At 34.6% G+C, this 13,492-nt stretch overlaps 1 protein-coding gene across 1 annotated transcript in view; it reads left to right on the top strand.

The window, feature by feature from the left end:
- Positions 1-13,208, top strand: part of LOC128557277 (myb-like protein X) — a 33,237-nt gene extending 20,029 nt beyond the window's left edge. The window contains exons 17-24 of the mRNA XM_053544492.1: positions 2,910-3,074; positions 3,917-3,970; positions 4,664-4,714; positions 5,062-5,121; positions 5,750-5,806; positions 6,398-6,448; positions 8,925-9,035; positions 10,215-13,208. Of these exons, the coding sequence (XP_053400467.1) occupies positions 2,910-3,074; positions 3,917-3,970; positions 4,664-4,714; positions 5,062-5,121; positions 5,750-5,806; positions 6,398-6,448; positions 8,925-9,035; positions 10,215-10,505 (840 nt within the window). The 3' untranslated portion in view covers positions 10,506-13,208. The remainder of the gene's footprint in view (positions 1-2,909; positions 3,075-3,916; positions 3,971-4,663; positions 4,715-5,061; positions 5,122-5,749; positions 5,807-6,397; positions 6,449-8,924; positions 9,036-10,214) is intronic.
- The last annotated feature ends 284 nt before the right edge of the window (positions 13,209-13,492 follow it).

Genomic DNA, 13,492 nt, shown 5'->3' with positions numbered 1-13,492 from the left:
TTTGATAGTGGAGGAAGACCCCAGATGCCCCTTCGTGAATTATTTCATCACAAGCGGGTACCTGGGTAGAACCACCGACCTTCCGTAAGCCAGCTGGATGGCTTCCTCACATGATAAATTCAACGCCCCGGGTGAGGCTCGAACCCACATCGATGAGGGGCAAGTGATTTGAAGTCAGCGACCTTAACCACTCGGCCACGGAGGCCGCGTTAATTGCCTGTACCTCTGATATACGATACATAGTTATTAACTAATGCTTATTGTTTAACGCGGTCAAGTATAAGGTAGTGACATATGGAGAATATATAGAGGATATTTGTTTGTTTTGAGTGAATATGGAATATATCTCACTGAGAAGTGAAATATATTCCATATTCACGAAAAACAAACAAATTTTCTTTTTAGTTTATACTCAATTACGTCGAGATGTGCATTTTGCAACAATTTTTAATTTCAGCGCGGGAAACAGACGCGCGTAAACAGACATGACGTCAGTCGTGTTTTGACGTTACAAAGACGCTTACAACATAAATTTCCATTTTATTTTATTTTTTGCTGCATAACGCCATGAAATTCTCTCTAAGTAAAAGAATTTGAATCGAGAAATATACTATAAAGAACAAAGTGCGACTACAATTTTCATCCTCTTTTAAGCAAATAATTTAAAATTCATACACGATGTATGAGGGGGCGAAGCTATATCTCTCACAGTGTGAAAATATAGATTTCATATGTTCACAGTGTGAATGATGAGATATAAAAATATTTAACTGAAAGAATACAGTATTTCATTAGTTAGCATAAAATAAAGCTCAATACCTTTGAAGATAGGAGCGTATTATTGTTATCGGCATAATCAAGACATTAATTTCAAGCAGGCATTACATAACTTGTTTGTCTATTATCAAAAAAGCGTGAAATACCTTTTGATCCCAGGTGTAAACCCTAAAATTGTATGGAATGGTTATAAAAAACTTTAACTTGTCAAATACTTTGGCAGCTGTCCTAATTATGCGATTCAATTTCATTTCGAATACGTAATTAAATTAATACACGTTTGAGTCTGGATTACATCATATTCTCGGTAGCAATGTAATAGAGCGGCCGTTTCGAACGTGGGAGGTCGTGCGTTTGCTTCCAGGCCGCGTCAGACCAAAAAAATGGCTTTTCGCTTGGCGAATGGTCAGCAGTTATCAGTATAATGTGACTTGGTGGGGTCATATGCCATATGTCTGCGGCATGGTATTCCAGGGAGACAGCACATAAACATGCTCACTGCGCCGTCGTTTTTATATCAAATAATTTCGAAAAATGCGTTCAACACAAATACATACACACAAGCACGTACTGATTCATTTTGATTTTCTTTTGTTACTTAAATTATAATGTTCGGAAGAATTCGCATGAAAGCAATAGCAGTGATAGGTCGCCTGTCTAGCTTCTTACGTGCTATATGTATTATTTTTATTTGACTGTTGAGAACGCACGTCTTCTCAAGAGTCTAGCTGGTTTAGTTCTGCCCTTTGCTTTTACGCTTAGGGCTAGTCAGTTGTACTGATAAGATAAGATAAGATAAGATAAGATAAGATTTATTTAAAATCGGCAAGACATCGAACAAGTACAACATAAGCTCATGTGAGCTTTTGAACCGACTACATCTGAGTACATTTAAAAACGTTACACTTGGGTCTGCAGTCAATATATTTTAACCGACGATGCCTTGCATTGGTAAATGCAAATGGTGGTTTTACACCTTATTAACTGTGTGCTGGTTCAACATGTTCAAACATAAATTTGGACTCTTGATATAATTCAAATATACATGTACAAGGATATTATAAAGGAAAGTATTAAAAAATCGAGGTAAAAAACGTTGCGTTTCTAGATGTACTAAGCATATTTTAAATGGGGATCATACTTTTTCATGGAATTTAACTCAAGTGCAATCTGACTAAAGTACATCTCCTATTACGCTACGCATAGGATCTGACAACGAGCTATTGATGGCCTCGTTCTGACAACCCTTCCGCTAGCCAATCAAAAGTTAACTTACAACATTCTGCAAGCTTTAAAAAGCCTTGGTATTTGATATTAACAATTTTTATGTAAAAAAATCCAGATAGCCGGTTAGCTCAGTCGGTAGCGCACTTGCTCTGTAAGCGAGAGGTCCCGGGTTCGAGCCCTGGATTAACTGCAAATTTTTCTTACTCTTTGACATTCGAACAAGTTGTCCGATTGGTTCAAACAAAAATAGATTTGCGAAAATAAAAATAGCAATCTTGGAAATCCAAAATATACAGAAGACGAATGTGAATGGGTCGTTCTCAGATCTTCGTTTAGAAGATCAAGTATTTTAGTCAGATTGACTCAAGTGTATCACATCTGCATGAACACATCTGCGGATGATGGAACTGTGTGTTGGTACTTGTAACATTTGCAAGCGTTGAGTTCTGCTCAACTCTGTGAATTTCTCCTTCTGTCCATCAAGATGCTCATTCAAACCTAGCATAAGACATTCTTATTTTCGCCAGGTTTGGTGACCTGTAGAATTTCCACTTTTGATTTTACATAATCTGTACTTTAATTAACCTATAAATTACGGAAGGGATTACAGTAATCGTATTGTTAAGATCACTGAAATCGAGTCACTTGCCACTCAGTATAGTTTTGAAATAGAATTATTGAAAGTGAGGAAGCCATCAAACTGGTATACGGAATGTCGGTGATTCTACCCAAGTGTCCGCCTTGGCCTGAAATAATGCATGGCATTTCTCTACCTTCAAAAGCTTGAATGTCTTCCTATGGCCTGAATTCCTGACGGTTTGATTAAAAACCCGTAAAAAAAACAACAGATTATAAAAAACTACCAAGTTTGTGATAATTTGATTTAGAACCGTTTTTAATTAAAGCAGGGTGACATTGTTGGAGATGACAACAAGGAAAGAGTGGAAAAACAAGACGAGAAACATTTGTTATTAACCTCTGTAAACACAAATGGGATTGAATTCGATCCGAATAATGAAGGCTTATCTCAGGCTGAGAATGAGGTCGCTGATAGTGGTTTGTTGTCACAGGTCAGTTTTAAGACGTCATTTGTTATTAATTATGTTGTGATTATTTGATTGCTTCTAAGAAGATCTCTTAACTCTGTGTACGTATTGAAAATGCCCCCTTTACTAGTCCCCTACTAGTTGAAAACCAGTTTCGGGGACTATAGGAATGCGCTTTTCCCTACCGTCATTCCGTCCGTCCGTCCGTCTGTCCGCAATTTCGTGCCCGGTCCATAACTCTGTCATCCATGAAGGGATTTTAATATTACTTGGCACAAATGTTCCCAATAATGAGACGACGTGTCATACGCAAAACCCGGAACCCTAGCCTAAAGGTCAAGGTCACAGTTGGTGGTCAAAGATCAACAGGGCCTTTTTCCTGTTCGGTCTATAACTATGCCACCCATAAAGGGATTTTAATATTACTTGGTTCAAATGTACCTCATAATAAGATGTGTCATGCACAACTTTCAAACCCCTAGCTCAAAGGTCAAGGTCACACTTGGCAGTCAAATATTTACATAGCATGAACAGAGTTTGTTTCGTGTCCGGTCCATAACTCCGTCATTCATATGACCTCTGTGAAGGGATTTTAATGTCACTTGGCATAAATGTTCCCGACGATGAAACAACGTGTCATGTGCAAAACCCGGAACCCTAGCTCAAAGGTCAAGGTCACAATCGGAAGTCAACGATTAATAGGGTTTGGCGTTTGATGTCTTTACTGCACATGTTTTCAAATAGTTACAGGAAGTTCTTTTTATCTTTTAAAATTTTAAACATAGTTAAATTTAAAACACACATATTGGTTTCGTCAGTTATATTGTTATATCTCATAACATCATGGCATACATTGATTCTTTCAGGAACGAGGAAGCATGAACACAAACGACAAGGAAGATGATGCTTCGCATGCAAATGTTAGTTATAAATACTTGAAACTTATGTTAGGCTGACAAACGGCACATTCATTTTATACTTATTCTGTTTCAAAGTTTCAAATGTGAAAATAGTGCAAACGTCAATTGTTAACTGGTTAAATGTCCGTTTCGGGGACTATAGGATTGTGCTTTTCCGTCCGACATTCCGTCAGTCAGTTCACACTTTCGTGGCCCGTTCATAACTCTCTAACCCATTTAGGGTATTTGACATAACAAACGTGTCATGCTCAAAACTCGGACCCATAGCTCAAAGGTCAAGATCACAATAGAGGTCAGAATTTGACAAGGTATTATTCCAGTCCGGTCTGTAACTCTTTTGGCATAAATAGTTGCTATAATGAGCAGATATGTCATATGCAGCTTCGTCAAGATTCCTAGCTCAAAGGGCAATACACACTTTGAGGCCAAATATTAACACGGTATTAACCGGGCCGTATATTTCAGACATGCATATGTAAATCCAAATATAGGCGTTACACTATTCTATATACCGGTATTACATTGAAATTAGATTTTTTTGGGAAATACTTTAATATATTTAGATTGCCATGACCTGCAGATGATCCCAATTAGTTCTGAGATCATTAAAAGGACATTCATTATGACTGATCTGAATATACATTTCTGGCGGCGGAAAAACTTTTGACTTGTCATTCACTTGTATTGTTTCAGAAACAAGGAGATGCGGTCATACCTGGTGCGGATAATAGGCCAGAGGCAAAGGTGAATTATAAACACTTAGGAAATTAATCTTTTGCTGCCATGACGACCAGAATAATCATTTGTATAATTTTGACTTGCTATGCCTGCAGATATATTTGGTTTCATTCTATCTGATAGTTAAGGAAATGCATTCATTTGATATGCGGCGGTTTTGCTTCTTATGAGAATAGAACAGAACAGAATAGAAAACATTATTTATTCATTGAATTTGTATTAAAGATATATTGTAGTTGATTTCTTATACAGTATCGTCCATTAAGTGAAATAGTATAACCAAAGGGCAAATGAGACTAAATCCTAATCAAATGTATTTAAATCATTCTGTGTTTATTTGTTCTCTAAATAAGAACGATCGGCAGTCAGAAAACAGAGTGCAGGCTACCGATGACAAAAGCAAAGACATAACCGTGAGTCAATCTAAACAACATAAGATAATAACTGTTGTCTTTTGAAAATACTTGTGTCTTTTTTTTTGTGATTCAGAATGCTTGTTGGATGATCATGTAATATTTCATAATTTGAAACCTGTTTTTTCTCATTTAGAACATAGTCCGATTTTGACGAGTACTTATTTCAGATCATTTTCTTGTCCAGTCTGCGAGGTTTTCATCCTTGCATGGATATTTGATTAATTTGATGTAAGCATTCAGCGTAACAAGCTGATGTATTGTATGGACCAAATTGAAGAAAAGAAATTTTGTATTTTCTTCTAAATTACTTTTCTACAATAGGATGAAGTATTTCACTACATTTTGTTTCCTCTTATTTCATAAAAACTTAAAAATGTATAAATTAAATGCTATTTATTCGTTGCAAAATTCAATAGCTTTAAATAGCAATTAACAACGGTAGATTTTCATAGCTAAACATTTTGCGTTATAACAAATGTATATATAGCACAATATTAAATATATACCATAAGCTTATCTATCAGATCTTTAAATTATACTGCAGTTGAGGTAATTAGTGACCTTCAAGAAGGAACTATGTATTGACTAGCAATGCATCAATAAAACAGTCGCTTGTTTCTTTCAGAAAGAAGAAAATACGGCAACATATAGTGCGAAAGTCGATGATACGCCAGAGGCAAAGGCAAGTTATAAACACATGGTCCTATTTAATTGATGTTGCAGTTATCTTTTGCTATTCCAAGTCTTATTTCTTCAACTTTCTTTTGCTTGCTTTTGTTTGACCGAAATGGCAAACTATATTCTCAATTATGACGGTATTCCGAAAACATTATCCATTTGTAATAATCACCTCTACCAACAGAAATATCATGGTCTAGGTGCTATTATTAACACAAATCATTCGTGTTACTCTTGATATGTCAAAATTATCAACCGAACTTACAGACCACATTACTCTATGCAAATTGTACATCTTCGTCTGTTATTTTGAATTACGTAAAACTATCCTGGATGCTATGACTGTTTCTTATGATATTTGATATGATAATACTGCATGTGTTTTGCTGTACTTGTATATATGATTGTTGTCTTTGCCATTCTTGTATGCATTTGTAAATGGCCAAAGGCAAACTATTTTGCTGAATATGCCAATAAAATGAAATGAAAATGAAATGTTATTCATGATTTTCAAATGTTTATAATGCAGTTACATTTTATGGTTTCACACAAATATCTCCGAATCTGAGAAAGATTTTTTCTTTTCTCTTCACAGGAGTCAGAAGCCAATGTTGTGAAAGAAACCGAGAAAGAGGAAGCCGTGAAGGTGAGATGATAGATATTTTAGTGTAATTATGTTTGTCAATATGAACTTTTTATAAATTTTAGAACCACGACGACATAAGATTATCATTTGTACAATTTAAAAATGTTAGGAACACAAAAGGTTTACAGATAAATTTTATTTCATCCTTTCTAGTTGTCAATCGTGCTTCTAATTATGATGGAACAGAACAGATTTTTTTTTCATAGCGGTTTATTTCTTGACAATTTGTTGTAACCATACGTTGTACTTTATTTCGAATACAGCTTCGCCCATTAGATTTGTACCATCCGATAAAATAGTATAACCATTGGGAAAATGAGACAAAATCTCCATCAAAATTCAGTTTTAAACTGAGTTTGAAAAAAGTTGATTTACCGTGTCTTATTTCTGTAAGAATGATCAGAAATCAGAAAACGAGTGCAGGCTGTCGAATATAAAATTGAATAAATGTCAATGTTGTTTAGATAATTTTATCATGTCAGTTGTCTTAGGAAATTTTTGCTTGGGATGATTTTATGATATTCCATAACTTGAAAATATTATTCTCATTGAGAACATTGTCTGGTTTTGTTACTTACTATTTTTCAAGCCGTATCTTTTGATACTATTTATAATATTTGGTTCTTTTTTATATCAGCTGTTCGCAAGCCAACATTTCTACTTACACTAATCTGTAAAAAGTCTTTTTACCGTGCCATGTAACCTACGTTTCAAGTAACTCATTTGAAATGACCATTTCGAGCGAGAGACAGCCATAATTTATTTGCTACATGCTATGTTTTATTTTTCAGCTCACCTTAGCACGGAGTGCATGGGTTGAACTATCGTGATCTCTTACTGGTCCGTCCTTCCGCCATCTGCCGGTCTGTTCATAATTTTCTCCACATAGCATCATTTCTGAAACTACTGGTCAGAATTGCACTAAGCTTGGCCAGCAGCATCCGCATACAGTCCTCTGTATTATTTTTCAAATGTTTCAGCTTGACCCTCTCTTATAGGCTAAAACCTAAAAAAGGAAAACTATTTGAATGACTTCGTCTCATCAACCGCTTGAGAGATTTTCATTATACTTGTTCTGTAGCATTTTTGTAAGTTCCCAAATCCATTCAGTAGGAGCACCGAACCTATTGTAGAGGCGGCTAGATCTAAAAGTAGAAATATCTTTAAACGGTATTTTTTCATTTACCGCCTGGAAATAAATCATCAAAATTGATTTTTAGCATCAGTGTAAACCCTTGTGTCACCTTTGTCAATATAGGTGCGTTTTACCCTTTTAAGGGCCGCTAGAGTAAAAAATAGAAATTCCTTCAAATTTCTCCTCATGAACCGCTGGATAGATCTTCAGCAAACTTGATTTAAAACATGATTATATGATCTCCTCGACAACTTTTTCGGATTGGAGCGCTTTGCTTCAAATCTGTGCCACTGGATTACCTATACCTTTAAATGTCTTTTTTCATGAAATGATTGATGGATCTTCATCAAATATTGTCTGCAGCGTCATTGTATGTTCTTCTGCCAAAGGTATTCAAATGGAGGCACCTGGTCCGTTTTAGGGGCCGCCAGACCTACAAATAGAAAAATATGTATCTTCAAACGACTTCGTCTTATGAACAGCTTGATGGATCTTCACCAAACATTGTAAAACTTGTTCAAAGGGGGCCCGTAGTTCCCAATTAGAAACCACCAGAGCTAAATATATTTATGCCTTTCAACAGTTTCTCATGAACCATTGAGTGCATCTGCATCACACAGGGTCTGCATCATTATTAGACTCCCCCCTCCCCAAATATTTGCAAATTGGGGTACTTCGCTACTTCCAGGGGTAACTAGAGGTAGAAATAGAACAATTATTAAAGAGACCAAATATCTCACCAGGTGTGACAGGATGGCCTATTTTGTCTGTTATCAATGTATTTTCACCTAATTATACTTACTCTAAATGTCACATGAATTGCGCTACAACGTAATGACGTTACCGGATTTCTGCTGAAAAATGTGTAAAATATATATATATATGTCATATCTAGATTATTTTACATGTTAAAAAAGACGGCTGAGCGTATATCTTTATATTTGTGTATGTTTCTTATGTATATCTTTATTGAAGTATATTTTCCGTTTCATGATTATTCGTGTTTTTTGCATTCAGATGTAGTTCCATACCAGTAAAAAAAAAGACATTTTCTCTGTTTTAAACAGTGAAAATATCATTTTACTATATGCATAAATTATGCCAAATTGTTGTCTACAACAATACTACAAATAGAGCGGATAAAACCCATAGCATATTAAAGCAACTACATCATCAAATCTTTAGCTAATGCACAAACAAAGTTTACTTTTGAATTCACATATACAACATGTATAACAATATATTTGGTGGCAAAATATATATTGGTTAGCTTTCTTCTATATGATGGTCTTGTAGATGTAACCAAAACTGGGTAATGCCATGAAATCAACACTTTTTCAGAAAATTAGAATTGAATCTAACTTCGAAGAACTGCTTCGAAAAGAACAAAAGAAAATCATTATGGATGCCAAAAAACTAGTCGAACAGCATCTGTCAGAAGAAATAGAAAAGGTAAAACAATAAAGGAGAACTATGTGTTACTATTTTTGTTTGACTTCTATTAGATTCTAAAGTTACATGACAAATTATATTAAGTTCTTTCCTTTGCTAATTTACGTTTTTTACCACTGCTGGTGCCTTTATTTCTTACTTCTATAAAAGCCCACATGAAATATTACTGCGATAAGGTATATGAAAACTCATGTAAACATCTTTTGGCCTGTTAAAAATTCTGGCTACATCATAGATCAATTTATAATTGAATATTACAAGCTTTCTTCAGTCAGTATATATGATGTGTTTACTTTTAATATACGCTCAAACACCTAATATAATAGAATTTAATGACAGGCAGACTTTCGCTAAATGAAATTCAAAACTCATTTGCAAACTCATTTTCTGCAGGTACTTTATGGTTCAGGCAAATTTCCAATCGTGTTCGGTATAGTTAAAAACATGTTATTAAAAGATTTGTCATGACCCTACGCTTAGCGTTAGTATATTTTCATGTCTTTGTTGCACTGCATATGTTAAGGAATGACCAGCGATGTGTAACTTGCTCTGTACATTCCTGTTACATGGCAGGAATTACGAATGAGGTTTGATACGTACCATAAATTGTATCTAAAACTCTCCGATGGTATATTGAGCCACTTGTGGTTCCTAATTGTAGACATGTGTTTATTTTGTCACATTTTCTACGAGCAATCTATCAGTTATACACATTACACACACTGGAATAGGCTGTGTTCTTCGGATATAGTTTGTCGGTGGTACTATAAGAAAAAAATAGAGGAGCCATTTTTGCAGGCGAGTGCCATCCATAAGAGTACTTTTCAGAATTATTTTAGACATACGTTGGTAAATGTTGTTAAATACTGTATATGTTGAAAGCATAGTTATTAAAATAAATATACAAATATGTATGGTATTTTCTCTTGATTGAAAAATTGAAACTGAAACTGGTTTGTTTGATTAATTGCCTATTTCTATACAATGACATATTCATTTGCGTTATACATTTAAATATTAAACTAATGTAATAACTTGAAATTAAAAAAAAAAAACCCTAAGACCATATGTTATCACATATAAAACAATTATCAATATAATCAAAACAATGCCATGAAATGTCTAAATACATTGTCTTAAGGTTGTTTTGAATGTTAAACTTTATTGTAATGAATTTAGGCTGGGACCGATCTGATTGTACAAGAACACGGAATAGACACTGAAAAGCAAGAATCTGTTGTTTACTACCTTAAGAAGTGTGTGAATATTTGCTGGTCAATGCACAGCAATGAGCCCCCTGTATTTGTGGAATTTCCGGATATTACGGAGAACATTGTGTTTGATACAAATAAGTTCAAACCATACACAAAATCTGGAAAATATATTGACTACATCGTCTGGCCTGCGGTTTACCTGCATGAGGGAGGACCCTTGTTGTGCAAGGGAGTGGCTCAAGGAAGAAAAGAGTAAAGCATGGATGTAATACTTCAACAGCGGATAAAATGCCATTTTATGTCAACATGTTAAAATGCCTTTCTAATGAACACACCCGTTTCTATCATAATTGTTAGCAGAGACAAAGACAACGTCTTATTGCTGATATAATTACTAGGGTTTGCTTATTTTATCTTGGTACTGACAACTCTGGTAAAATATTATGTTTTAATTGTACATATTTAAATTATTGTTATAAATTGGCATAAATCATATTTTAATTAACTTGCATTTGTGTGATAAACATTTTATTTAAGCAGATACGCTTTATGTACAATAATAAGTGTAACTAGATGTATGTGTGAAATTAATGATTTTTCATAAAAACTTACTCGATTGTATATGTTTTAGCTCATCTGTCACATAGTGACAAGGTGAGCTTTTGTGATAACCCATCGTCCGACGTCCGTCGTCCGTTCACAATTTCTTGTGAACACGATAGAGACCACAGCTTGCAATAAATTTTGATCAAACTTGCACACAATTTGTATTGGTGTAATATCTCGGTTCCTTTCGAAAACTGGCCAGATCCCGTTATGGGTTCTAGAGTTATGGCCCCTTAAATAGGCCAGATTTTACTGTTTTTTGCTTGTGAACACGATAGAGACCACATTTTGCAATCAACCTTTAAGTTAATAAAACTTGCACACAAGTTGTATTGGCATAATATCTCGGTTCCTTTGGAAAACTGGCTAGATCTCATTATGGGTTCCAGAGTTATGGTCCCAAATTTTGCCATTTTTGGCTTGTGAACACGATAGAGACCACATCTTGCAATCAAAAACTTGCACACAACTTGAATTGGCATGTTATCTCAGTTTTCTTCTAAAATTGACCGGATTCCATCATGGGTTTTAGAGTTATGACTCCTTAAAGGGCCAAAATTTGCTATTTTCTTGCTTGTGAACACGATAAAGACAACGTTTTGCACTCAACTTTAATCAAACTTGCACACAACTTGTATTGGCATAATATCTCAGTTCCTTTCGAAAACTGGCCAGATCCCATCATGGGTTCTAGAGTTATGGCCCCTTAAAGGTCCAAAATTTGCTATTTTGGCTTTTGCAGCCATAAAGAGACTTGGTTTATGGTTTGATTTGATACAAACTTGCAAAATATCTTCAGCAACAATAAATCTTGAAATCCATGATGATCTGTCAGATTCAGTCATAGGTTCTGGAGTTATTTTATATCTGATTACCTCCCCTAATTTTAATCAAAATAGATTTATATCAGTTAGTACTTATAGGACTTATTTGAAAATTCATTATTGTTATAAGTTGGACCAAGACAATCAGGGAAGATAACTATGGACTGATTTTATGTTGAATTACCTCCCTTTATTTCAAATTAAAATGGGAATATCTTCGTAACTAATGAAGATATTGATCTGAAATTTCATTTATGCCATCAGATGGACATGGCCAGTCAGTAAAGATACATATTGACTGAATTTATGACAAATTACCTCCCTTTATTTTTATGTAAATGAATATACCTGGCAGCATCTAAAGAGATTGGTTTGAAAGGTTATATATGTTTTCCATAGTAAGAAATTTCTACTTTTACTTACTTTATATATGTATTTTTGTACAGGCTTGTACTCTGTATCTTATACATGCATATTCCAATGCATGATTACCTACCCTAATCTTAATAAAAAATGATTTATCTCAGTAAGTATTTATAGAAGTAATTTGATATTTCATTAGTGTCATTAGTTGGACGGAGACAATCAGGGTAGATAACTATGGACTGATTGTATGTCAAAAGGCAGCGTTTGAGCCTAGGACCTTCAAACTTGGTATGGAGATTTGCCCTGACTAGTATGTGATCCATAAGTCAAAAGGGACTGTTACAAGAAAATATTCATCCTGATGATATTTAATGTGTATGTCTATCTGATCTTTGTCAAAATTTGATCTTATCATTAAGAGCAATGGTACTCAGGTGAGCGATATAGGGCCATTATGGCCCTCTTGTTAATAAAAGTGTGCCCATTGCTACGGGAGCGCAATAATGTCAATCGTTTCAGTTTTGAAGTCCTGAAAGGGCTGATGGCCAGTGCTTCTTTGGTCATATTTCAACCGAAACTGCTGAAGAATCATTCATTTCATTTCATTGTGCATATATTGGTTTGAACAATGTTGGTAGAGGTCAACTAGACTATGCTACATGTCAAAAATCTAAGCTGTGTGCATCGTGATTCCGGACAAGAAGATTTTAAAGGCATTCCCTATACAACTCTATGTAGAACTAAGTTTGCCTAAGGGTGGGACTAATTTAAACCCTAACCCTAAGGTGGAGTTCTTCCGAATATTTCAAATGTGAACATAAATTTTATAATTATTCTAGAATCCGTTGCATAAGTTGAAAATTGGTAGTGGATTTAGAGCTATAGCCAGTTACTAAAGTAATGACTAAAACGTGTGTACACACAATGGAAAGCTCAAGTCTTGCGTTGTTATTGCTGTGAAAACTTTGTTATAACTGGAGTAATAAAATTGTTTCCAACATAAGGTTATGGCGAAGAAGTATGTTAAAATGGAAACAACGTTATTATATGATAATATGATATAATTATGTCATGTGTCAGCGTTTTATCTATATTTATACCGAAATATTATATTGTAAGGAATTGTCATATTTTGATAATATGAAACAAGCAAAAATACTGTTGACCAACATTTACGTTTTTACTTATGAGTTCCATTTTGCTAGATTGATAGTATTAAGCATGATTAGACTTTTCGGAACGGTGTTTTAATTTGGTTCAGGGCAATATTTATTTGATGGCTGGCAATATACTTAATTGTGTCAATTACCTTTTCTTCGAAGTAATGCCGATAAACAATAAAGCTATAACCATATATCTTCCAATCTCTATTCTGTCTAAATGGGCCGCAAACTAGCTTGTACGAAAATGTAACGTTGGTTTGAAGGAATATTGTCATATCTTTATT

The sequence above is a fragment of the Mercenaria mercenaria genome, chromosome 5 (genome assembly GCF_021730395.1).
Source record: "Mercenaria mercenaria strain notata chromosome 5, MADL_Memer_1, whole genome shotgun sequence".
NCBI lineage: Eukaryota > Metazoa > Mollusca > Bivalvia > Venerida > Veneridae > Mercenaria > Mercenaria mercenaria.
Note: the sequence above shows the minus strand (reverse complement) of the source record. Positions and strands in the feature narration are given on the sequence as shown.